General features: G+C 40.8%; 1 protein-coding gene across 1 annotated transcript; it reads left to right on the top strand.

Moving 5' to 3' along the window:
* The first annotated feature begins 1,069 nt into the window (after window positions 1-1,069).
* Window positions 1,070-20,004, top strand: LOC110565307 (putative dimethylaniline monooxygenase [N-oxide-forming] 6). The gene is made up of 8 exons (XM_021662959.1): window positions 1,070-1,300; window positions 7,845-8,033; window positions 11,342-11,504; window positions 13,157-13,299; window positions 14,590-14,789; window positions 16,658-17,013; window positions 18,922-18,994; window positions 19,491-20,004. The coding sequence occupies exons 1-8, from the start codon at window positions 1,166-1,168 to the stop codon at window positions 19,831-19,833; spliced, it is 1,602 nt and encodes a 533-aa protein (XP_021518634.1). The 5' UTR covers window positions 1,070-1,165; the 3' UTR covers window positions 19,834-20,004.
* The last annotated feature ends 7,085 nt before the right edge of the window (window positions 20,005-27,089 follow it).

The following is a 27,089-nucleotide window of genomic DNA, read 5'->3' as shown; positions in this document are numbered from 1 at the left end:
TGGGTAAAGAAAGCCTGGCTGGAATGCAGCTGTTCAGGCTAGCTAATTGCCTCCACTCTGGACTCCCTCTCGAATCATAAAAAGACTAAGAGCAAGGGGAGGGGCTGGGGGTCCAGGTAAGGGAAAAGGTAGTGGGGGAGGCTCAGAGAGCAGACCCCTGGCTTCACAGTCTGCACTTTCCATTGGCTAGTTTCTCAAAACGGTCCTCTCCAAGAATTAGATCGGCAGGCCAAATCAAGCCATCTAAAGTCTTCAGAAGTTTGAGCTTATTATTTTTTTTCACTGTTGGCCCAACAAACTCTTCCCTTACAGTCCAGGTGCTTGGCTTTTGTTTCCACTTTCTGTAGTTTCAAAGCAAGAACAAATAAAAGAATTATTGGTCGTTTAATCTCCCAGGGGTTTCACTTTACATCCTGGTGACCATACCAGTCATTATTGTATTTTCCGTAGAGCCAAGGGCCAGGGCCCCGTTCATGTCCTTCCTCTATCCCTTTCTTACTTGTTCACTCATGCCCTCCTGGTTCTTCTCTTATTCCTACTGCACACAATCCTTCCCTTCTAGGTCTTAGCAGAGCTCTACAACATAGAAAATACAAAGAGAAGGAATTTTTTGCTTTAAGAAAAATAACCCCGCCCCCTCTCTCACTATTTACATCAAAAGACATTAAAAGCCATCCTCTTGGAGAGCTGCTGGTTCTCTGGGAAACCAACGAAGGCGGCTGGTTAAGAGGTAAAAATCCCTTAGAATCAGGCACTCAGTGTCCACACAAGTGATTTGATGCAAGGGGTTCCATTTAAGTGGTTCATTTCTAGTTCTGAACCCTGTATTTATCTCTGAGTTGGTAGAGAAGCCATTTTTTAATTTCAAGCTACTGAAGCTTCATTTGGAATTTTTGAGCCTTGGTTTGGTGATCCTCCCGGTGCTATCTGTCATGGAAGCCACTGACCTGATCCTTTCTAAGAAAACGGAATGACCAGAAGAAGGCAGGGTTAGTGTCTTGCTACACCAGAATTGTATACAATGAACACAACCGTTAATGTGTACCTACCTGTGTCTTCTTCCGTTAAGGTGAGGATCCTGACACACGAAACTTGGCTAATAATTTCTACTGAAAACCCCTAAGCACCAACGGACGTTCTTCTGAAGACATTTTTCATACCCCCTATGATGGGCAAGAAAGTGGCCATTGTGGGAGCTGGGGTCAGTGGCTTGGCTGCAATACGGTGCTGTCTGGAGGAAGGGCTGGAGCCCATCTGCTTTGAAAGGAGCGACGATGTTGGAGGCCTATGGAAATTCTCAGTAAGTGGTGCATGTCTGGGACACAGGCGGCAGAAAGATGGTTTTCATTGAAAATCACATCTTTCAGACCTGAAAGACATATCACAAAAACCCCAGGTCTGGAAAGTTAAGTCTTTAGGCTCCTGTCACACTAATATTGGTTCGCTCAAAACTGCTTTACACTAGCAGCGCTGTGCTTAGGTGAACTTTAAAGGATGTCCTCAGAGAAAGCGGAGGACTCTGTGTTACAGTTCTAGTCTCCAGCTCACGAACACAATACCAGGGTGGACTCCAGTTCTCCAAGCTGATAGAATGCTAAAGTCAGTAAGTCTAAAAATAATACATTGACACCTTGCCGTATACTTGCAAAGATTCTACCATTTATTCCTCTTTTATCAACAAAACAGTTTGCAAAATCTGGACTAGAATCAAATTCTGAGTTCTATTTCAAACCCAGGTTGTAAACAGCTATCTAGGCAAAAGCCCTTAGGCAAGGTGTCTACCACACGCTGGAGCTCAATACTCACAGGTCAAACACAGAAATGGGAAATTAGGTTAAGTCTAATGTGCCTGGAAGTTCCAACAGGGTGTTATTTAATGACCGACTATGCCTCTCTGGGGAGTTAAAAATTTATTATAACTGCTGATTGTGTGTGTGATTATTGGATTGTCTGTCAGTTCTAAATCTGAGGAGAAAAATATGATCTTTGCCATATAGCCTTTAAAACAATATGACCATAAAATTTTCAATATAAATATAACATTTAAGCTTTAAAATCCAGATCTAGGAGCTTGTCTAGGTGTTTGTTTGTTTGTTTTGTCTTAAGTTTTCCAGTCAATATTACTGCATGTAACTGATACATATTTTGGGCTGGAAGATAGTGTATCCACGACATTTGTCTTGTAACCATCTTTTTCTGTCTCAGTCTCGGTTCTTGCCCACCTGGAAAAAAAAAACAAAAAACAAAAAACTATTCCCTCTGATAGAGAATTTAGTACTAATTTAGAATGGATCTGTTTTCATCTCACAAGATTATTTACAGTTTTTGTTGTTGTTGTTGTTCTGTAAATGAAAAGTATGACATGAGCTATATACTCATAGATTTTTTATTTTCCATTCTGGAAATGAGTTTCTAGAAAATTCCATTTTCTTTACATTTACCAGCTTAAATTAAATCATAATACAACTGTCTACAATCACATCAGCAACAGCTGGATGCCACATGAAGGTTGGATGCGTCTGTTTTGTGCCAGCAAGTGGGATGAAAAGCACGTGGCACAACCATTCCACATGGATCGATGGCTTCCATTCTACCAGTGAAGGGAGTCATAACTTAAGTCCACAAGTCTTCGATAGCAAAGAAACAAAAACTCATTTGATAGCAAAACCTTTCGTTAGGTAATGCTGAAAACAGTCTGACCATGAGGTATACGATAGAACCTGGAAAAACTGAGCACTTTCTAAGGTGCGCTTTAATTATCTAAACTACTAAAACAGTTAACCTTGAGAAGTTGGAATTTCCCCCAGGATCAAGCTGAACAAAGAAAAGCCTGGGCCATTCACCAAGGAGGCTCTTCCCCAGAGGAAAGAGATTTACAACCTTTCGGAGATAATGGGGGGAGGGGACCACAACTACTTATATGTGTGTATGCTTGGTCCTCTGTCTAAACACCACTCTCTCGTTTTAGGGCCCTGAAGATAAACTGGAGCGGAGTGGGTAACTGGATCTCTCTGCTCATTTTCCCAAGAGTCACTTTAAATAAATTCCCCCTTTCTGCTTTTTGCTATTTATTTTGCTACCCGAATTGGCTTATTGAGGACAGGTACTCAGTTCTGGCTACTTGGGCCACAGACTGTGACCCAAAGTTCAGTAGCAGTGAAATAAAAAAATATAAGCCAAATTGTCATACAACTAATTCCCACTTTTGTTTTATTCTGCAGAAATTTTATCATTATAGTTAGGTCCCCCAGACCTCACTAGGAGGCTATGAATAATAACTCAAAACTGTACATATTCTATAAAATACACGCTTCTAAGTAGCTCAGGCAGAAAGTTGTTGACAAGATAGCCTTCAATTATTGTCAGCTCGGTGGATCAAAGCTACTGAAGTCTTCGGAAGTCAGGAGAAAAATCCTTCAGGATGTTATCAAAGTGATCTATGTAGTAAATCACAATGTAACACAGTTTCAGAGTACTATTCCCTGAATGGTCTGTGAATTGTACCCACTACCTTGTGGTCCTACTGGCAATGTGCCAACACCAATATCACAAGAAAAATCCGCATTCTATGAAAGGTACACAGGAGGTATGGGGTCACCTGCATCCAAAAAAGGAATCCATGAGTTAGCATATCACCACCTCAGGGAGCGAGAAGAGATACTTCAGTAAGATACGAAGTCAGACTCTGATTATCCACAAGCTAGAATGCCTCTTTTCCATCAGGTGCTGCACACAGCAAAATTCTACTGGGTCCCAGTGAGGGGTGTGAATGAATGCATACAAATGCTTGAAACTTCAGCCTTCCCCACTCATCCCCAGCCCTTCTTCCTTGTCTAAGAAAAGATGTATACTTTGCATGACGTATGCTCAGGCAGGAATTTTCGAAAACCGTGTTATATAAGCCTTCATCCCGAGAGTCCCTGCTGGGCAGAAGGTGTGCCGGAAGACGGAAACCTGATCATTCTGAACTTTTCACTCTGTGCTTTTCTAAGAAATGGAAACCCAGTGGAATTTAAACGTGAGTGAGTTTTAAGTTTCATTCGCTCATATAGGACACCACACCCTCAAAAGATTTGGTTAGTTTGACAATGAGATATTTTTCCCATCTAAGTACTAACCAGGCTTCACCTTTGAACTTGCACCTTGAACTTTGGTACATTCAGGCAACTGCTAGTGAAAAATGAATATATTCTGAACAGACACGTGTATCCTCCATCTATCAGATGACTGAAACAAAGAATATCCCATGCTGGGAGGAGGAAAATTGCTTCAAGCCTCCATCTCTCTGAAAAGAGATTTAATAGTACCGAGTGCTTCTAACACTTGCTAGGCCACCTTGCGTGATGAAACTGAAGCCTAGGGATGGTGAACAAGGACTCCACTTAGCCCTGGATTGCTTAGATTTCCATATCCCTGATCCTCTGTTTAAACTTTCATCTCACTTCAGGACTTGTAAAAATGGACTGGAGAAGGTCACTGGATCTCATTATTCTTCTTCCCAATGGCCACAATGACTAAATCTCCTTTTTCTGCCTTTTACTATTAATTTTGCTGTCACAGTTGAGAAACAGGTGGCTGAAGTTGACTTTTGGGGTGCAGGTTATAACCCCAATTTTGGGAACATAGTCGTACACAGAAATGAGCATTTTTCTCAAGGAACAAGCAGTAGATTAGCATCATTTTGGCCAGAAAAAAAAGGAAAACGACAAAGTCAGAGCAACCAGAACTTATTTTCATCACTCACGCATTCATGCATTTACTAAACAGATACATCCTGAGGGTGTGGAGTGCTGTGCTGGGCACAGCATCAAGTAATAGCACACTAGGAAACCGGTGTTTTCATTTTTTTTCTTTATTTTTAAGAATCTCATACTCATATACAGCAAAGTATGATCATATCTACTTCTCATTTCCCCCTCCAACTCCCCTGCATCCCTCCTCAATTTCATGCTCTTTTTAAAGCAAACCTCTAAGCCATTAGTGCTGCTCATATCGTTGTAGGGTATTCACCAGAAAAGACTGCTGGGGTGTGGATGAAGTATTTATAGAAAGTATTGATCAGCCAGCCTGTGACAACAGGAGGCATTCCAGATCCCAGTGTAGCACTGAGCCTTTTTCAGAGCAGGCTTCTAAGCATAAATAAATAAATAAATAAATAAATAAATAAATCATGTTCTGGATTTACACACTTCAGTTAAAAAGAACATTTAGCCAGGAGCAGAGCTACAGAAGCAAAAAAGCAAGGTTAGTACATTTTGAGGCATTTCCAGAACTCTATGAACTTCGATGGATTAGGTCTCTGTTTTAGTTTTGGCAGGTGGTGCTGTCCACATGCTGAGTTTTACAGCCTGAATGGTACTTCCGTTATGCAGGCAGTTGTGCTAGGGTCTGGGGTCCTATGATAATATGTGCTTTGGTGTGAGGCTATTCTCAGAAACATTAAAAACCTACCAGTGGCCATAGAAATTAAGCTAACTATTATGTCAACAAATGTGTAGTTAGGGTAATAAAGACAACAGAAGCTTGGTGGGTGTGCACGAATGATTTACAGTTGATGAGAGAAGGAAAAAGAAAAAGCAAGTAGAGAAAAGCAACTTCGAAACTGGAGCGAGAGAACTTATTTAAACCAACAAAAATTCAGCAGATAGGCAGAGATGAAATATGAGAGGCAATAAAGGCAGACAGATAAAAACACAGAGAACATTCTGGAATTTGCCTCAGGACTTGTCCTCAGGTCACTTACGGCCTAGAGCAGAAGATGGGAGATGACGAAGCCCTAAACAGATTGGCAGTGTGTTAATAATGCGCCCACAGCTTTTGGACTCTGGCTCTGGGACACGGTCCCTCAGCCTGAGGCATAACTGGAATTTAATTCCCTCCTGACTGGTCCAAACCACCTTGTACATGAAGTAATGTTCAAGAGAGTGGCTTTTCGAAGAACAGTGTCTGAAGAAAATTCCAAGTTCTCTTTCCGTGTTTGGATTGGCTAGAATCAAGGTGCAGAGAACACATGGACTTATCTGAAGATAACCCCAAGCCGTGTCACCTTGTTTTCCAGAGCAGAGGCTTGCATTTTGTAGGCAGCCCCTGGCCCACCACTAACCCCTCCCTCACTTCAGTGGGCAGCTGAGAAATCTCCATCTCTCATCTTCTCACCAGTGGCAACACACAGCACTGTGAGGGAACAACAGTGGCTCAGACCCCCCGAGCCCCAGGCAAGAGCCTTCACCCTTTTTCTGACCTCCACAATTATTTCCAAGCAAGTCTTTAAAAAGGATTTTTTTTTTATTGAACCTAGAAATGTATGAGAAATATGGCGACCCTGAGTAGAGAAAGGGTGCATTCCCCTCTTGAAGAAAGGCACTGAGCCCCAGGCAAGAGCCTTCACCCTTTTTCTGACCTCCACAATTATTTCCAAGCAAGTCTTTAAAAAGGATTTTTTTTTAATTGAACCTAGAAATGTATGAGAAATATGGTGACCCTGAGTAGAGAAAGGGTGCATTCCCTTCTTGAAGAAAGGCACTGAGGCCTCAGGCTGCACTTCGCTCCAGAGATGCTGACCTCAGGATCCTCTCTAGATCTTCTGTCCTCATCTTCCAGAGGCTAGACAGGGTGAGGCAGAGCTTGGCCTCTTAAATCCTACAGCAACGTGACACTGGATCCCTCTCCTCTGTTACATAAGAATTCCTTCAGGCCTCGGGAGTGCTGAAGCTGCCCGCTTTGAAATAGGGTTTCAAGGCAGCCCCCTGTGTACACTTTTATCCTGTCCACACAAGAGGGAGGAAATGTTTGTTTTCAACTTAGCTTCCGACTGCTTCCCAACAAGAAGCCGCTTTTCAATTACACAGTGGCCTTTAAATGGAATGCAGAGAAGTGACACGTGTTGTAAGCCCTGTGCTTTCCCTCGGGTGTGCATGTGCATGTGTGGGAGTGGGAGTTAGTGTGTATGTGTGTGTGTGTGTGTGTGTGTGTGTGTGTGTGTGTGTATGTGTAGGGTGGACTCCCGTAGCTGAGGAGTTGAAGGTACCTCAGGCAAGAACTCGTTCACAGCAGAGCAGAGTTTCCCACAGCGTGGTCTCAGCCATCCTATCACCCTCTGCAACTTCTTGTCTCAGGCCACACATCAGAGGCAGGGATTCCAAATTTTGGAGGCGAAGCCCAGGGATCTCCAGTTGGGGTGGGGGGAGTGGATTCTCTGGTGATTTTGAGTATATCAAAGTGGATAAACCACCTTGGATTAAACCCTGGGTTCTGTGCCCAGAGGAGAGGGTGCTCACAACCATGTAGCAACCACACAAGAAAAAAAGCCACATGCCCCTTTGGACTGCTGTATCCTTGTTGGTTTTTTCAAGGCGAGCCTCATAGCTGAGCCAGTGGTAACACAGGAAAAAGAAGGAAGATGCTGAGAGAGTGTAAGGAAGGACTAACGCTAGGCTAATTAAGGCAAAAAGGGTTAACTCGGAAAGGGGTCAGTCTGCACAGTCTCATGTAAAGGGCTCTCTATTCTCCGTCTGAAAAGGAGAACTATGCTTTTCGTGCATTTTTCATTGAAAGACTATCAGACGATACATTCTGATTATGGTTTCATGTCCCCCAACTCCTCCCATATCCTCTGCAGCTTCCCATCTACCCAACTCCACACCCTTTTTTATTTTTTTCTTTCTCTCGTTAGAAAGCAAACAGGGAAAAAAAAAAGAAATCAGGTTAAAAAAGAAGAAACAAACACATATAAACACAAAATCAGAAACCATAATATACAGGCAAAAGACCAGTGAGAGAGAGAAAGAGATGCCATTGAAGAAAAATAATAAAAAATAGAACTCTTAATTTGTTATTCTTCCTAGAGCCGCACGGAGGAAGGAAGAGCCAGCATTTACCAGTCAGTCTTCACCAACTCTTCCAAAGAAATGATGTGTTTTCCAGACTTCCCTTATCCTGATGATTTCCCCAACTACATGCACCACAGCAAGCTCCAGGAATACATCAAGTCATTTGCTCAGAAGAAGGACCTTCTGAGATATATACAGTTTGAGGTAGGACCTCGTACCCAGTGCCACTGGTGTTGTGTGGGTGTCAGAGAAGGAAGGACACAGCACTAAGCAGGGTGTGCCAAGTGCTTTGAGGTCGCACCAGTCAGTAGTTCTGGTAGACTATAAAGCATTTATGCACTAACTGCCACCTCCCCACAATTCTTTGGAACTCTTAAAATACTTTAGATCCCAAGGTTCTTGGAGTCAGTGGTTCTCCACATTCCTAATTCTTCAACCCTTTAATACAGTTCTTCATGTTGTGGTGACTGCAACCATAAAATTATTTTTGTTGCTGCTCCCATAACTGTAATTTTACTACTTTTATGAATCATAACATATATATATATATGACATCAAGATATCTGACACGAGACTTCCAAAGAAGGTTGAGAACCGCTGCTTTAGAAGATGCTGGAGACAGAGATACTAGCACAGCAAAGTTCCCACCCTCACTGTCTCAGGCTTGGAAAATAAGCCAAAATTCTCTAGTCTATATTTAGAGTCCTACGGTGACAATATCTATGAGTTATGTATTGTACAACCAAATGTGGCATTTGTTAGAAAGTATGACATTATGAAGAGTAACAACTCAAATGACCCCTGTCCTTTACCCACTTAATCCATTACATGTCTTCTCAATGAGTCTTAGAAGTGTTGTGAAGTAGAATCATTGTTTTTGTAACTGGCAGTAATATTTTATATTTGTTTAAAAGCCCTGTCTTAATTCATTAGTATTAAATGAAAGGTGCTCACAAAAAATGAAGGAGACAATCAACAAAATTATGACTTGGGGCTGTATTCACATAATTACTTTCCCTGGGGTAGTTGCAATACATATAGTTAAAATTAAAATTTCTAGCTATTGTTTTTTAAAATTTTTTAAAGGGTAAACGAGCAAGATTTATTGAGAAGTAAAGAAACAGCTTCCAGCAACTGGAGAGGACTAAAAAAAGGAGTTGCCTCCAGATGTTCTTCTGCTACATTTATCTACTCATTCCATCTGTTCGTGTATTGGTGGGATTCCAAATGGCATAAATTGCCTAGATTTATGCAGTAATATCTTAGAAACATTAATCAAGCTCCTGATACATGCTTATACCGTGCTGTTGTTATATGGAAAGCAAGAAAGAGAGAGAAAAGGAGGGGTGGCCCAGAGCTCTTACAGAAAACCTCAGTTCTGTTCCTACCACCCGTATTAGTCAGCTTACAACCACCCTTAATTCCAACCCCAGGGCAATTCGATACCTCTGGCCTCCACAGATAGCTATACTTACCCCAGCCATACACAATCATACACATGGCAGGGGAGGGCAAGGTGGGGGCTGGAAAGATAGAGAGAGGGAGGGAGAGAACTAATTATAAAAGAAATCCTTTTACAAAAAAAGAATCCTAATATTCTTCAAGAAACCTTAATATAATTGGAGATCAAAAGTAATATTCAGAGAGAACAAACCCAATATGCATATAAAATTTAAATAAAAGGAGGATATTTTAAAGCTGTCTAATCATGTTTTAAATATTACTTTCTTAATTTTTATTTTATTATTATTATTTTGTTTTTCAGGACAGGGTTTCTCTATATAGTCCTCGCTGCCCTGGACTCACTTTAGAGCAGGCTGGCCTCAAACTCAAAGAGATACACTGGCCTCTGCCTTCTGAGTGCTGGGATGAAAGACATGTGCCACCACCATCTGGCAATATTACCTTTTATATTATAAAAATAATACTATGAAAATCATAAAGCAAGTCAGCATGTTGGGAAAGAAAGATTAAAATGCATTTAGCAAATGTTTTAGATAAGTGAGCAACACCAGTACAATTAAGAGAAAATAATTCTCTGCCCATCTGAAAACACCGGATTCTAGACTCACAGAACACAGAACCAGTGAGTAGGGAGGTATGCTTTTTATGATCAAGGAGCACCTAGAGATCCATGTGGTCTGCAGCTTTAAAACCCAAGGATTATTTTCCAACCATATAAATAATGGCTGAGATGGGTTCAACTGGAGCTGCACCATCAAAGTTCAGAACAGTTACTAGAACATCTAGGCAAGAGGAAAATGGGAAAGGATGGAGGGAGCCGGCCAAAGGGTGTCCTCCCTGCTTCATCAGCTCACTTCCACAAACTCTGCTGAAAAGCCTGTGAAGCATCATCTGCTTATGTCTCCTAGGCTACTGCTGTTACATGAGGGCCTGTGGACCGGGTCCCATGGCTAGGTGCTCAGTCACTGCAAATAAAACCAGGTGCGGTTAGTAAGAAAGAAATAGATGGGCACCGGAAAAGAAATTAGCAGTCTCTGTCCCAGAAAGCAGAACCAATCAAGGAAATTGGACAAAATTCTGTGAACTTTCAATTGTAGAGTTAGAGATAAGGAATTACCTGAGCGTGCCTCCATGCTAGAGTGCTTACCTGGCACACGTAAGGCCCTGTGCTCAATCGCCATGAATGAGACTGGAAAGCACCAAAAATAACTTTGAGGCAGAGACACGGAATCAATGTGGTCCCATCAAAAGACCACCACTATAAGCAGAATGAATCATTTCATGTGGCAAGTTGGAAGCTGGAAGGCAGCCTGGCTGTAGAAAGCAGTCTTCACAGTTTTATAAGATCTGGGAGCAAGGCAGTATTTGAAGTCACGGAATGAATAAAAGCCACATTCTAATTTTGAGGTAAATGTTTATGTAAACATGAAGCTTAGGTGACAGGGAGGCTCATGCCATTGCTCTAGGAGTTAGGAAAGTCAAAGACAGCCAGGGGAGAAAATACAGGTCAAGTAGAAATGCACTTCATGGGAAGAAGCGCTATGGCTTCTCTGTTGGAAAGCTAGAACAGATAGCAGAGGGAGAACAAGGCTCAAAATAGATTGGCATTTGTGCTGCAGAAGTTGACCATGATTCCAGACTATCTGTTCAGATCACAAAGAGACCTAGGGTCAACCCTAGGTTGACAAAGCTATATTTACTGAGTGGGTAGAGGATGATGAGGTCACAGAAAGAGAAGGCTGCAGAACAGATGTAAGCATGTGACATTGATTCATTACATGGTACCACTCATAAGAATGCCCAAGTGTTATTTACCCTACATCAACTTCTTAGATGTTCAATAGTAAATAACCTCTCAGGAGCTGTTTTCTGTGTGAGAGTTCAAGACTCCCTGAAGATGTACTGTGACCCCACATTGCTGCCTTTTCATATATTTTCCGGTGACTAAATCATCTTATATCAATTATTTCCCCTATAGAAAAAGACTGCAAGAAAAGAAGAAACAGAATCACACAAATAGAAGGAACTCTTTTCTCGTTTTCTTCCAGACCCTGGTTTCCAGCATACAGAAATGTTCTAGCTTCTTGGCCACTGGTCAATGGGTGGTCGTTACTGAGAAAGATGGGAATCAAGAGTCTGTGCTCTTTGATGCTGTGATGATTTGTTCAGGGCATCATGTGTACCCTAATATGCCAACTGACTCTTTTCCTGGTAAGCTTGAAACATATAGAATAATCAGGGGATTTATAGGCAAATATCCAGCGTTGAATCATATCTTTCCACCATAACTGTGTTTATCAGAAAATCCAAAAGAAAAAAAATGTATGTATGATGATATAAAAAATATAATAACTTGTTCCCTAAGCCCTGAAGTTCAAAGACTGCACAAATTAGAGTTAGACAGGCACATGTTCTTGTGTTACGGATGGTAATGCAAACATAAGTCCTAACAGACATGGGGCCTCTGAACACTCATATTCAAAAATGTGGGGCTCTGCCAGAAAACTAGAGTAAGATTCTTCTTTCATCTTCATTTACAGTTTGCAAGTGAATTTTAGTAATCTCAGTGTTGTGTGCACGTGTGCATGCGTGCGTGAATGTATGTTTCGAGGCGTGCATGTGTGTGCCTGGGATGTGTATGTTTGTGTGTGCATGTGTTTGCATGAGTGTGCGTGCACGTGTTTGTATGTGAGTGACAGTGGTTGTTGCAGTAGCAGCAGCAGCACATGGAGTTGCTGTCTTCACGTTTCTGTTGCTGTGACAGAAACCAAAACCAACTTGGGAAGTAAAAGGTTTCCTTCAGCATACAGTTCATAGTCTGCTGTGGAGAGAAATTAGGGCAGGACCTCAAGGCAGGAACCTGGAGGCAGGAACTGAAGCAGAGATCGTGGAGAAATACTCTCTACTGGCTTCATCCTCATGGGTCCCTTAGCTGCTTTGCTGTACAAGCCAGAACCACCTGCCTTGAGGTGTCACTGCGCACTGTGGGCTGAGCCCTCCCACATCAACCGTTAACCAAGCTTGCCTACAGGCTGATCTGATGGAGGAATTTGCTGAAGTGAGGTTTCTCTTCCCAAATGACCCAATCTTGTGTTAAGTTGACAAAACACACAACAACAACAACAACAACAAAACAGGACAGTTGCCGTCCAAAAATGAAAAGGTCGAAGAAATAAATACACACAGATCTTCCTGCTCTTCCTGCTCTCCACCTTATTTTCCTTCCTTCTTCCCTCCATTCTTTCTCCATCCCTCCCCCTCCCTTCCTTCTTTGACAAAGGTGGTCGTAGTTCATGAAGAACAGGTTAAAATATGAACAGGCAGTATGTTTTGTGGTTCTGTATATATGGTGTCAATATGCCCAGGTAAAACTCCTTATTATATTTAAGTTCTTTGTCCAAATTTCTTTCTTTTTTTTCTTTTTCTTGAAACATGGGCTCCTGGGGTCAACACGGGGCCCCACGCTTGCAAGGCAAGCAGTTTTGTGAGTATGTTGTCTCCCCAGGCTCTTTGTGCCAATTTCTTTGTGTTTCAACACAGATAGCAGTATGTCATTGCCAGTAAATTGTTAAAACAGACTAAGCATTTAGCAGATGAAATAGCCGTTAGATAGTATTTAATAAATTGCTATTATTGCTTTAGATAGTATTTAATAAATTGCTATTATTGTTGTTGTTGCTGTTATTTATTATTAAAATGGAAATCATAACATCTTAAAATGTTTAAGATCCCTGAAAATAATTTTTGACGAGTTTATTGGCAAAATTTACTAAAAGAGTAAGTACATTTCAACTATGGGTTTTTGTTTTTGTTTTTTTTAAGTGTGAAAAACTGAGTTTTCTAATTTTTGAAACTTGACTTAGGCCTGGGGCACTTCCAAGGCAAGTGCCTACACAGCCGGGATTACAAGGACCCAGCAGTCTTCCAGGGGAAGAGGGTCCTCGTGATTGGTCTGGGGAATTCAGCATCCGACATCGCTGTTGAGCTCAGTCGTGTGGCTACACGGGTATGTGACACACGGGGTTTAGAAAGTAAAACAAGAATAGAAATATGCCATTATGTTTCCAAGCATATCGGCTGCTTTATGGGACCTTCCAATCCTGAGGATTTAAATGAGCCATTCTCTCCGGGAGGGAAGCCAGAGTCTTCCTTGATATGAGGAAGTTTGTTCTGATGAAATTGAGGCAGATGTCTGAGTGTGTGTATAAATGGACACATAACCATTTTTTGTTCTGATTTTATATTCCAATAACTTTCAAATGACTCGATTCTTAGTTGGGCCATCTTTATTTGTTTAACAGCATTTCTTACCATCTACCAGGTGAACCATACTACCGTGCAGTCTAAAGTTCTGGAGCATCACATGATCCGACTTTTACCCTCGTTCATTCCTTCCCTCACTCTGAAGCCAGGATTCAGCAAATGCTGCGCACTGTTGTGTGTCACAACTACGTTAACCTCAAATTAAAGACAAGGGTTAGACTGGATCATGACTTTAATAGACAATCAGTGGGTGGAGACGAGGTGATAGGTGCGTGAGCCATCTCCAAAGGCAGTGATGAGTCTCCCAGTGGAACTGGGTGTGTCAACAACACCGAGAACAGAGAACCTAACTTAACCCTGATAAAATCAAGGAAAACTTCCGGGGGAATCAAGTTACGACACGTAGACCCTGAAGAAGCTCATCATCTTTTTAAGCAAGCGGATACTAAGTTAACTCCTAAATGAATGCAAGGAAAGCTTTTTCAGTGTAACTCAGAATCTCCCTAGGTTATCAGAAAGATGGTAAACATACCAGGTTGAGATGGCCTGCGTGGCTTGGGACGAACAGATGTCCTGTGCGCATGTGCAGGAGCGAATAGACAGGAGGAGGAGGGACTAAGATTCCGCTTAAATCTGTGGAATCCCCTCAGTCTAATTTAAGCTAACTATTTAGCTTCATTTCCCCAACTCAACCCAACCTCCTCTCCCATCAAGTGCTATTAGGGCTCACTGAGTTGACTAGTCTCTACCTAACCAGCCATCTTAATCGATGAGCACATACAAATTAAACGAAGCACCGTTGGCTATAGAGACTGCTTATACCAGAGGAACAATTATTATTCTTTGAACAGCTATACAGGGTGGTGAGAGAGGACCCTTGCCTCCTCCTCCCAGCTGCAAATGTGGCGTGTTCATCTAGACTCGCCTCTTAGAGAGGATATTGAAGGAAACATAGATACGCCTCCAGAGATCTCTTGTGTTTACTTATTTGTCACATAAGGATGTTGAAATCTCCATTGCCTCTCTCCACCAGGTCATTATCAGCACCAGGAGTGGTTCCTGGGTCATGAGCCGGGTTTGGAATGATGGGTATCCTTGGGATATGGTATATGTTACCCGCTTCTCAACCTTCCTCCGGCATATCCTTCCTTCATTTGTCTCTGACTGGTTATACGTCAAGAAGATGAACACATGGTTTAAGCATGAGAACTATGGCCTGATGCCTTTAAATGGGTATGACAAATAATACATATTTTATCATCCAGTCTAGGAGAGTACTGGCTCAGGTTATTTATTTCTACCTGGTTCTTCTCATTATCCCTTGGATCTAATGGGATTAAATTAAATTTTTCTCAGCTGACACAGTTCAAACCAAAGATCATGTGCAGATTAGAGATTAGTGGAGAAACTTGTGTGGAGAGGCAAAGTAGGGTTGGACTGGGTAAACAGATTGTCCTGATAGACGGAACCATTAGCTACACTTTATCACAGAGGACTTGAAGGGCTGAACAAAATCAGTTTCCATTTTAAACTTACAAATATGGGTTCTTCTTAGCCTCACATTACCTAATGTGATTTTAAGGAATACCTACCAAAGAACTGTTAATGGATGTGTCTCGGCAAGTAGGACACGCAGAACAAAAGTGGGCAACCCCTGTAGTGCCCTGCATATTTCAGACGCAATCAGGAGGCACGGAATGGAGCTTAATAGCACTAATGTGACCTGTGAAATTAGTTAAGATTCATTTATTTACTTCTTTTGCAGACATAGCTCAATACACATTAACTAGGGAAGGGTTATAGATAGAAAAATCAGTGTGTTTGAACGTTTGGTGGATGAGAAAAGAAACGTTTCACAGTAAAAATTTCCCTCCTGACCTATGCTAGCCAAAACATGTCATTTGTTTAGAGAAGCATGCTAAGGAAGAGTGAGGAGGGACTGTAAATCAGAACACTAAATGCCAGATTTAAAGAGCCAAAGCTGCCTTCCAGGAAACTTATCCGACCCAGACATAAGAACTGCTGTGATTCTCAAGAAAAAGCAATACAGATTTTGTACATTTGGAGTTTTGTTTTACATAACAAAAGTTCCAAAATTTGTTCTGGTTTTAATTATATCGGGACTTTACCATTTAGACAAAAAAAAATTGTTTTGGAAGTTCACTCATTCTCAGAACTAAGCTCCCTCCCTGACAGGGTTCCAGGGGCCCTAAATTACAGTTGACACCTTTTCATTCCTCCCTTGGTGAGGAAGAGAATAAGGAGAGAAAACAGGTATGCTGTGATCTACTTGTTATCTACCTTATAAGGCAAAGGAAGAGGGGACAGAGTCACATAGGGGAATAACAGTGTGGAAATACAAAGATAAAGACCAAGATTCACAGTGTTTTTATGTATGTGAAATACTTAGAGAAAATTCCAGGCTCTCTGAAGGAAACTTAGGTCAACGTGAAATGTTTCATAAAGAAAGAAAAAAATTCACTGCCAGAATTTTGGCAAAAGTACAATAGCAAAGGTGATTTCTTTCCTTGTAAACACAAAGTTGATGAAAGAAGACGGAACGTGGTGGTAAGATCATCAGAAATCTGAGTTTGCCATGCAAAGCCTTCAGTCTCTAATGGTAGTTAAGATGTAATGTTCTTGTCTGTGCTGGCTGCTGCTTTAGTAGCTAGTCATTCGGTGACGACATCTCTGTGAGGACAACTCTGTCATATGCCAGTTAAGCACTTAGAGAAATGAGTGGAGAGCCACAGCAGCTAGTAAGGGATATGGCTGTTAACCTGTGCTGTCTAGCTTTAGAATCTATAGTATTAACTAGTTTGTTGTATCTAGAATTACTTTTTATTCTCATCTATTTGACGAGTCTCTAAGGAGTAAAATTACACATAATTGTAAGTTTCAAAAGGCAACGGGAAAATTTCAGACATAGATCCTTAGAAATGTTCGCAAACAGGGAAGAAATTTTCACACGAAAAGAGCCTCTCGGAGCCCTCGTGCTGGTCCTGAACTGTCCAAGTCTGGTTGACGTGGTGTGGGCTGTTGCAGGGATTTCGTGGAAATGGCTGTTACAGCCGTGGTGCTTGCCTCTCACATCTGCACAGTCCTCTGCGGAAAGAACCCGTGTTCAACGATGAGCTCCCATCCCGCATCCTGTGTGGCACGGTGACCATCAAGCCCAGCGTGACGAAGTTCACGGAGACCTCCGCTGTGTTTGAGGACGGCACCGTGTTTGAGGCCATTGACTGCGTCATCTTCGCCACGGGCTATGGATACGCCTACCCCTTCCTGGAGGACTCCATCATCAGAAGCAGAAACAACGAGGTCACCTTGAACAAGGGCATCTTCCCTCCTCAACTGGAGAAGCCGACCTTGGCAGTGATTGGCCTGGTGCAGTCCCTCGGTGCCGCCATCCCCACAGCTGACCTGCAGGCGCGCTGGGCTGCTAAAGTGTTTACAAGTACGTGCGTCGTTCTGTTTTTCATTCACTAAGGCCATAATTGCCTGCTGTAAGCTGATGACTTGCGCTAGGGATCCACCGGGAACAAGACAGACGTGCAACCTGACCTAGACGGGACTGGAACGGGGAGGGAATGCTACCACAGCAGACGGTTTAGGGTGTTCTGGTGAGGGGAACTGGCACAGGATTTACTTCATCAAAAACAACGTAAATAAAGCGAGGAGTCACACTGAATGTTTGAAGAATCAGAACTTTTTTAAATAAATAAAGGGCAAGAAACGGAGGGAGAAACAAAAGCGTGGAGGGCCTTACTAAGCTGCGTTAAAGAGCTTGACCTTCCGACAGCGACAGCGAGGCTGGAAGGAGGTTGCGAGGTTCTGTGTGAGATAAAGGCAACAGCGAGGAAACGACAGTGTTGCAGTGCAAATCCTGAAGGGGCCCTGGGGCCAAGCTAGAGACCTGCTGTTACCTCTGTGTCAACATCATGTCCCTCTCACGTGTCCCCCTCCCTTCTCTTTCTCTACTGTAGACCGCATGGTCTCAAGCGGCTGCAAGAACTCTCTTTTGGGGACATAGAGAGAGAGGCAGTGACTTAAATACACAAATTTAATTGCTCCAATACTGTTGACCCATCATGATTATGTAATATATCTTCTTATTCAATGTTTTGAAAAAAATTAGCCAACATAAATACAACCTCTCTAACATACTACTCACAAAAACTTACAATGAGCAAAATATTAAAATCATAGCATAAGTTTAAACTTCCTTAAAAAACCACAATGAATATGTATACTTATATTTCAAATGTGCTCTGAAATATGATTATTTAAAGGTATTCTATCATAAAATCTTGAATAAGGACACTCTCCTATAAAAATGCTTCCCCTGTCTTTTATTCTTAAAAGCCCAACAGTGAGTCAGAGCATAAAATTTTACTGAGAAAACATACATGAAACATAGGGCATCTTTTATTCATTTAACAAATAGCCATAGGCTGCGGCATGTGAAGGTCTGCCTTACCACTTACTTAGATCACAACTCCAAAGCACACAAAACATTCTGAACGCCCCTCCCTCTAGTGAAGTGCGCAGTAAATAGCAGCCGTAGGACGTTAGGAGTAAGATGCTCGCGGTTTCTAGGTGGTGTTCATGCACCACAGGGTCATAGTAACCTTCTTCCACTGTTACAGAGGTGAGGAACGCATAGCCTGTCACAAGTGGGGAAGTTTGCAAAGAAAAAGAAAAGAAGAAATGCTTTTCTGTCATCCCAGCTGAAGGCTGACATTGGAATCCTGTATCTCCTCTCATTATCTCCTCCACTTACCATGGACTTTTTTTATTTTTGTTTTTTTTTATATTAATTATACTTTATTCACTTTGTATCCCAGTTGTAACCTCTCCATCATTCCCTCCCAACCCCCCCCTCCCTCCCTCTTCTCCTCCCATGCCCCTCTCCAAGTCCACTGATAGGGGAGGTCCTCCTCCCCTTCCATCTGACCCTAGTCTATCAGGGTCAGATACCCTAGTCTCATCAAGGCTGGCTACATCATCTTCCTCTGTGGCCTGGGACGAACATCTCTGCTGTGACCATGCACACAGGCCAGCTTTTCCATCCCCACAGGTGCATTTACCTCTCGGATGTCTCTCTGTATTTGTGAATTGTCATTTGACTAATGACACCAAAGGGAGATCTTCTCAAGACAAAACATTTTTATTAAATAAAAATCACTTTGTTATAATGAGCTCAACTAATAAAAAAAAAAAACTTCACTTAGCTAAATTAAGGTAGCCACTCAAACACTTTTTAGGGATTTGTTTCTTAAGTAATGAATTCCATTCTGTGCTGTAGAAAGAATCTAATTTCATTGTCTTGTTTTGGCTGTTTCTTTTGATATACTTTTTCCAGACACATGCACCCTGCCAACTAGAAATGAAATGATGGATGACATTGATGAGAAAATGGGCAAGAAACTCAAGTGGTAAGCTATTACACTTGCTGATCAAATGAGTTCTAAAGTTTTCTTTCTACACAGAAAGCATCGATGAGGTTTTTAAAATGTTTCCATCAGTATCAGTTTGTTATTTTCTAACTCCGGCTGTAGCTGATCCACATGAGGTGAGAAAACACTCTTGGGCCCTTTTAAACTGAAGGGAGAATGATGTTGCCCTCCAGGAAACGAGTGGTGAAATGGAGAGACAATTGAGGTCTGAAGGCTGAGTTGACAGCCTGAAGTTTTCCATAAGTTAGATGCGTGACAATCCACTCTTTAAGTCACATGAGGCCATGCTCATGTGGATGACATGATTTCTCTTACTGTGCTCCAGCAGCATTGAAACTATGCGAAATCTAAACTTCAAATAAACTTGCATAAGTATCTAAGATTGGCAAAATGGATGTGATGTGCAGGAGACAGAAATGACAGAATTAACGCTCTGTTTGCAGCTGTGATGACCGTTTTGTTTTTCTGTCCTCAGGTTTGGCCAGAGCCACACTCTGCAGACAGATTACATCACATACATGGATGAACTGAGCTCCTTCATTGGAGCCAAGCCTAACCTACCCTGGCTCTTCCTGACTGATCCCCAGCTGGCCCTGGAGGTGTACTTTGGCCCTTGTAGTCCATACCAGTTTCGGTTGATGGGACCGGGAAAGTGGGATGGAGCCAGAAATGCCATCCTGACCCAATGGAAGCGGGCAGTGAAGCCAACCAGGACAAGGGTTGTCGGTGAAGTGCAGAGACCCCGTCACCTTTACGATTTGCTGAGAATGCTTTTCTTGCCAGTGCTCTTTCTTGCTGTTTTGCTCACGGTTTATTAATAATAATTTCTGTCAGGTGCCAGAGTACAGCCTAGAAGCGTAGTCACTGAGTACAACGCACAAACGCAAGGAGGCACACGTAATCACCATGGCTCCTCCTTTCCTTCCGGCAGTTATGAAATGCATCCGGGCTCATTTGACTCAAAGGATAAATAAAATGGAAACTACCCAGCCTGTCTGTCTCTGACGAGAATCTTTTCTTTAATGGGATTTTCACATGCTGAATTAAAGTTTGGGATTTCTGAGATAAGGGGGGAAATAGAAGGGAAGTTGAAAAGGCATAAACATAGACTTTCAGGCTACACATAGTTTAACGGGCTTTGTAAGGGGTGTGAAATCTTACCTATTGTAGTACAGCAACCAACGGGTTTTATACAATATCAACTGAAGTGTTTGACAATAAAGAAACGTAAGGAGATAGGGGGTTGTACCAATACAACATCCTAAATGGTTCCGGAGTGTAGCCAAGGGCCGGCCTACCATGCACGGGACCCTGTATTTAATCCCAGGACTAGAGAAAAGGGGAAAACATTCCCACAATGAACTTCAAAGCCAAGATGGCCTCGCACATGAATTCCATCAAAAACTTGAAAACTCAGTGACACAGATTATGTAAAAAAAAAAAAAAAAAAAAAAAAAACAAAACAGAAAAATGCAAAAGACAGATTGCTCACTGATTAATTTTATGAGACTGTCATCACTCTGAAATTTAAAACCACAAAAAAAATAAATCTAGATCAATATCCCTAATACACATATACACACACAAAAGTTCTTAACAAATTAAAAATATAACCTAACAGTATATAAAATGAACAACATTACATCAAGTAAGACATTTCAGGAAGAGAACATTAGCTTCATAGTTAACAAAATTCACTATTATTAGTTATTAGTAATAAACTAAACTAAAAATGAGAAAACCATTTGGGCTTTAAGTAAGACATCTTAGATGCAAAAACTTCATTAAGATTTATAAATTGAACTCCATCAAGATTAAGAATAGCTTCAATATTCTTCAGGAGAAAATAGTATACATACATGTACATATATGTGTGTGTATATATGGATGGAAAGCATATATAGAATGGAAAGTACCCTGCCTGTCTTCGTCTGATGAGAATCTTTTCTTTAATGGGCTTTTAACATGTTGAATTAAATTTTGGAATCTTTGATAAAGTGTGTGTGTGTGATGTGTGATATGTCCTTGGCATCTGCACTAATTTTACATATAATAAAATCAAGAAGGATATCTGAAATTATCAAGTTGGAGATACAGGACACAAAAGAAAAATTGGATTTGAGAAGGAAAATTTATAACAGTCTATCCCAGTTTGGTTGAAGGAGAGACACATTTTATTCAGACGCAATGTGGTTTCAAACAAGAAGTAGCTCCAAAGTGGTTTGTGTATGCTTGTGTTTGTGTGAACGCTTGTATGTGTTTTGTTTGCTTTTGTTACACTGAGTGTGTGTGTGAATGTGAGAGCAAGAGAGAGAGGGGAAAACAGATAAGTACAGATAAGATAAATCTCTTCACATTTACAATATTTTTGGCAAAATGAAAAGCCTTTTAGTAAACATTTTATCCCATCAAATGGATGTTAATTTTCAATAATGTTAATTTAATATAAGGCCATTTACATCCCTTGGTTTACTTGTTTCTGGGTAATAACAGAAACAGTCACGACTTTTTATTTTTACTAACCAGGGATATAAAACACAAAGGATCACTCAGGAGGAGCCAACAGCCAAGAAGCACACTGACCAGAGAGACATTTCATTCTTAGGGTTGGAAGCTTAGTCTGAGCAATGTGAAATCTGTATTTGTGTGTATATGTGAGTTCTGGGTATATCAATGATAAAATCTGATATAAGGACTATACTAAACAAAGTCATTAACAGTTTAAAAAAAGGCAAAAATCCATTTACCAGTCTATTATGAACCTGAGTCTAGCAGGTAAAATTCTCTTTTCTGTGTCAGAAGGCATAGAAGAAACTACAACTTTAATGACACACTTGGTGTCTACAAACCTGGCATAGATTAACATATAGAATATTAAATAAAATAATATGTACATCACTGAGCTCATAAAAATTCAGTTGGGTCTCATCCCTTTGTTATTTTTTTTTATACTGCTGTGTCTGAATCATTTGCAAACATTTCTTCATTAATTTTTTGGGCATGTTTCTGTCACCATAATCCTGACCTACTTCACAATGAGGAAATAAAAACTCTGAGGCAGCCCAAGGATTAAAGGCAAAGCTAGCCTTATTGCACTTTAATCCAGTGTTCACTCCAAAAGCTGTGACTATCACTTCCTCCAAGCACCTCATTAGGTCGCTGAGAACCAAAGGATATGAATAGGGTAGCACTCTTCCTAAATATGATCAAGTGCATATATATCTCTGAATATATATATATATACAGAAAAAGCCAATATCATCAGTGGTTTTCTCTGAAGATCGGACTGAGACTGGGAAGACTGGGGACAGGCAGGGACTGGTACTTTTTTCTGTTTACTTTTTTCAGGCTTTGAAATTTTCCAGTGAAAATGTTTTCATGTGTGGCTTCTGTTATTTGTTAAGATTTATTTTATGTGTAAGTATGTGTATGTCTGTCTGTCTGTGTGTATGTGCATGGGGACTGGCAGAGTCCAAAGGCTTCCAGTTCTCTGGAACTGGAGTTTCAGGCAGTTGTGAGATACCTAATGTGGGTACTGAAAACCAAACTGGGTCTGCTTCAATAGGAGTACAATATCTTAACAACAGAGCCATCTCTCCAGTCCCTTGTGTTATGTTAGTTAAGAATTAACTTTGAAAAGACATGCCATTCATCATATATATGCATATATATATGCATATATATGTTTGCTTCCTCCTTAGGAAGAGATGAGAAAAAGAAATTTATGTCATGAACAAAATTAGGCCTCAACTGGACACTGTTTTCTTCCTTTCTGAACTTCTTGTCATGTGACAAACAGACCACAGCCTATGCTTGGAGGAGAGAGAGGCTTAGCATCTTTTTTCTTTTCTTTTTTTTTTTTGGTCTTTTTTTGTTTTTAATCAATTTTATGTAACAGTGGTTATTGTGGTATGCTGAAGAAGGCTATGATTAGTGAGTTATGTGCTGACTAGAATGCACTTTATCAAAACACACCATTGTAGATAAACAAAATGTCAAACCAAGCCTGTGGGTAAGCAATAAGCCCACAGCACTCACCCTGTGAATAAATATCTGAAGCCAGAGGTACCAAGAAAACTAGAAAACAAATGCTTTGTCCCATAAGGAATAAAGGTCAAAACGATGAACTCATTATGCTGCTGGTAACTTGTGTGACTGATGCTTCAAGATAGATCACAAGATAAACACTGAGATGGAGAACAAGGTGGCACAGGTTTCTGTAGCACCAGCCATCTCCTATCTCTTCTCCACACTGCCATAGGTATGATTACATCTGTGCCTCTTCAAAACCCTTAAAAGCCTACCCATTCCCTTTTGATAGGAGGACTCCCAAAGAAAGAGATGAAGAGGAACAGCTTTACACAAATATCAACCCTTTGTAGATCTCATTAAATGCCGATGGAGCAGTCAAGGTATCACAGAGACTGTGAGCTAGAATTGAGGTCAACTTAGACATCCAAAAGTGAAAACCTCCAAGAAAGGTTTGTCTCTGACTGCCTCTTGCCTTCCTTCCCCTTGGCTTTCATTCTCCTAGGGCAAGCTAGACAAAGCAGAACTTCTCTTTCCCAAAATAAGTCATGAAAGCCAAAGTCTTTCCATAAAACAAGCCATAAAACTTAAAAATATTATCCAACATTTATCCCACTTGTCTAAGATTTCTTCATAGAAGACCGTCTGATCTTATATTTTCTGAGAAAAGGTCAGAAGACCCCCATCTAAGAAAGGTTCCAGCCCAAGGCCAAAGGGGACGGAATGGTACACAGAGATACCAAAAACAATCTAAACAGACAGACCCTGCTGGGTTCTCCCCTCTTGGTCTGTTACGATTAGATCTTATCTTTTTGTCTAATCACATTTTCACATGGCTGCCCATTCTTTATCAAATCTATGAGAATTGAGAGTTTACATTCATTCCTTAGGTCATTGATTTTAGAATAATCAAGTCATACAAAACTGCGATCAAATAAATTTATACCGCATTTCTTCTAATTGCCTTTTGTTACAGGAATATTAGGCATAATATATGTGTGTGTGTGTGTGTGTGTGTGTGTGTGTGTGTGTATACAAATAACATGTATAGCCAATGTCTTATAAAGGACATTAAAGAAATGATCCCTTTTTCATACCGTACAATAGGTATGACTTGTGTTTTTAAACTTGAAAAAAAAACACTGAATACAATGGAAATTTAGCCTACTTCACAAACACAAACTGCAATCAGTTACTATAGAAACACAAACCCCTTCTACAAAAGAATTATAAATGACTCTCTCTTTGCTAAGAATGTACTCTTCAAGGTCATTGCCACATTCGAAAGTAATCATATCACATTTGTTTTAAGAGAAATCGTTTTGCAAACTTCTCACGGATTTGCCCTGGTTGTTTAAATCTGGAAGAACCATGACCGTCATTTCCCTGCACTGTTCTTGCTCAGTGGCATTATCATCACGTGCTTTTTATTGCATAGAACTTCATTTCACTTTCCTTCGTGTGAAATTTTTCTTGATATAATTATGTTGCACGATCCTTAGCTACTGCTCACTAGTGAGTGTTTTAGCTAATATAGGATTTTATTCTAACACTGCGAGGATTGCCATCAACTGCTTCGTGCTTGTCATGTGGCTGACTGGTGCTCAAGAGTTTCTAGAGCTCAGGAGGAAGAGTTTCTTTCCCCCCCCCCCACCTCCCCATGCCATGCATTTTTCTCCTTTTCATTTATCTGTCTGGACATAGCTTTCACCTTTATCTTCTTTGTCTTTATGATAGTAGAGTATTTCAATAGATTCCTCATCTAATGGTGCCCTCTTCTGAGAGACTAGAAAAGTTCAAGTATTTACAATGTTAAGGAAGGGGGGAACTCATCAGTCCCCCACTTTTATAGTTCCTGTATATTTTATAGGACTCTATTTTTCCCTTCTTTTTCTACTATTTTCAAATTGCTTTCCTTCTCTGTTGTTTCTCTCCTAGAAGTACAGGAGAGAAACAACAGGAGACTCATTACAAGAGTCTCTCTTTTTTTTTTTTGTTTTGTATTTCAGTGAATTTGTTTTATTTATTCTTTATTAATTACACTTTATTCACTTTGTATCCCCCTGTGGTTCCTTCCCTTCTCCCGTCCCAATCCCTCCCTTCCTCCACCCTCTGCATGCATGCCCCTCCCCAAGTCCACTGATAGAAGAGGTCTTCTTTTCCTTCCTTCTGATCCTAGTCTATCAGGTCTCATCAAGAGTGGCAGCATTGTCTTCATCTGTGGACTGGTAAGACTGCTCTTCCCTCAGGTGGAGGTGATCAAAGAGCCAGACCATAAGTTCATGTCAGAGACAGTCCCTGTTCCTATTACTATGGAACCCACTTGGATACTGAACTGCCATGGGCTACATCTGTGCAGGGGTCTTAGGTTATCTCCATGCATAGCCCTTGGTTGGAGTATCAGTCTCAGGAAAGACCCCTGTTCACAGATTTTTTTGGTTCTGTTGCTCTCCTTGTGGAGTTCCTATCCTCTCCAGATCTTACTATTTCCCACTTCTTTCTATCCCAGAAGCAGAAAGACGCACATGGTATATACTCACTCATATAGACATATAATATAGGATAAACCTACTAAAATCTGTACACCTAAAGAAACTAATCAAGAGGGAGGACTCTTGCTAAAATGCTCAATCCCTATCCAGAAAGGCAAAGAGGATGGACATCAGAAGAAGGAGAAAAGAGGGAACATGTCAGGAGCCTGACACAGAGGACCTCTGAAAGGCTCTGCCCTGCAGACTATCAATGCAGATGCTGAGACTTATGGGCAACCTTTGGGCAGAGTACAAAGAGTCTCTTTAAACATTGCTTGTCCTTTAAACCACTTTCCCTTTTATATTGCAGCAGTTCTTCCTAAGTGTATAAAATTATTGACATTCCTTTTCAGTGGTTTGTGTTCTGGTTGACTAGATGTTTTTGTAATTTGATAATAATGGTAAGTTTAATTAACCTAGAGGTTGTTCGCCTGACCTCCAGTGTCTCGTTAACCTCCATCTTCTTCCTTCATGCATTTTTTTTTTAAATCTCTACAGCCTTGCAACTAGCACTGGGGAGAGACAACAGGTGAAACCACAAAATGTGATTTTATGAGTTCTCCATTTTACTCACAATTTTTCTGCATAGAGAATTTTTTTAAATTCTCTATGTTAAAGCTATATTAGGATTTTTGTTTTGGTTGATTTTGGTGGGAATTTTTTTGTTTGTTTGTTTGTGGTGTGTTTGTTGAGAAATTATCTTTTTGATCAAGTAATCTCAAGTTATTTCGTGAAGAGACCCTAGCAAGGCCTAGCTGGCTTTCCCTCACAAACACAATGAATTTCATTAGTAGTCATCAAAGTTTCTAGCACCTGCTAGAAACTCACAATCTAGTTAATAACAGAGAAAATTACATTTATTGGGGCAGAATTAGGATTGAAGGCTGGGAAAACCCAGAGTGGAGTATCCTGGGAATGTGCCCTGGAGTTTAAAATAATAATAATAATAATAAATAAAAATTAAAAAAAAAAAGAAAAAGCAGCACCAGCACGGCTACAACATTCAAGGAAATTGTAAATTAACTCGGAATCCTAGTTGCTGCTGGCAGAAGTTGAACTGTTTTGTAAGAAGGGAATTGGGTACGGCCTCAGCCTCTGAGCAGTTTGAAGAAAGAGATTCCTTGGCAGCAGAACTTAACAATATTCCAAAGGTCAGCTTGTAGAATGGGAGAGTGGCTACAAGGCAGACTAAAGTTCAGACTGAGGGGGAATTGAGGTCGGGGTAACAGTGACTCTTTGAGTCACCCTTAAATGGCCTGAGCAATCCTACTTCTTTTTATTTTTACCCCTTGACAAAACTAAGCAAAAAGTTGCTTTCTTAAGATGTTAGCCCTATGATTATCCTATATTATATATAGGTCTAATATCCACTTATAAGTGAGTATATACCATAGGTGTCTTTCTGCTTCTGGGATACCTCACTCAGGATGATCTTTTCTAGGTCCCACCATTTGCCTGCAAATTTGATGATTTCCTTGTTTTTAATTGCTGAGTAGTATTCCATTGTGTAAATG

Source organism: Meriones unguiculatus, chromosome 11 (assembly GCF_030254825.1).
Source record: "Meriones unguiculatus strain TT.TT164.6M chromosome 11, Bangor_MerUng_6.1, whole genome shotgun sequence".
Lineage (NCBI taxonomy): Eukaryota > Metazoa > Chordata > Mammalia > Rodentia > Muridae > Meriones > Meriones unguiculatus.
This window is presented reverse-complemented; position numbering and strand designations above follow the sequence as displayed.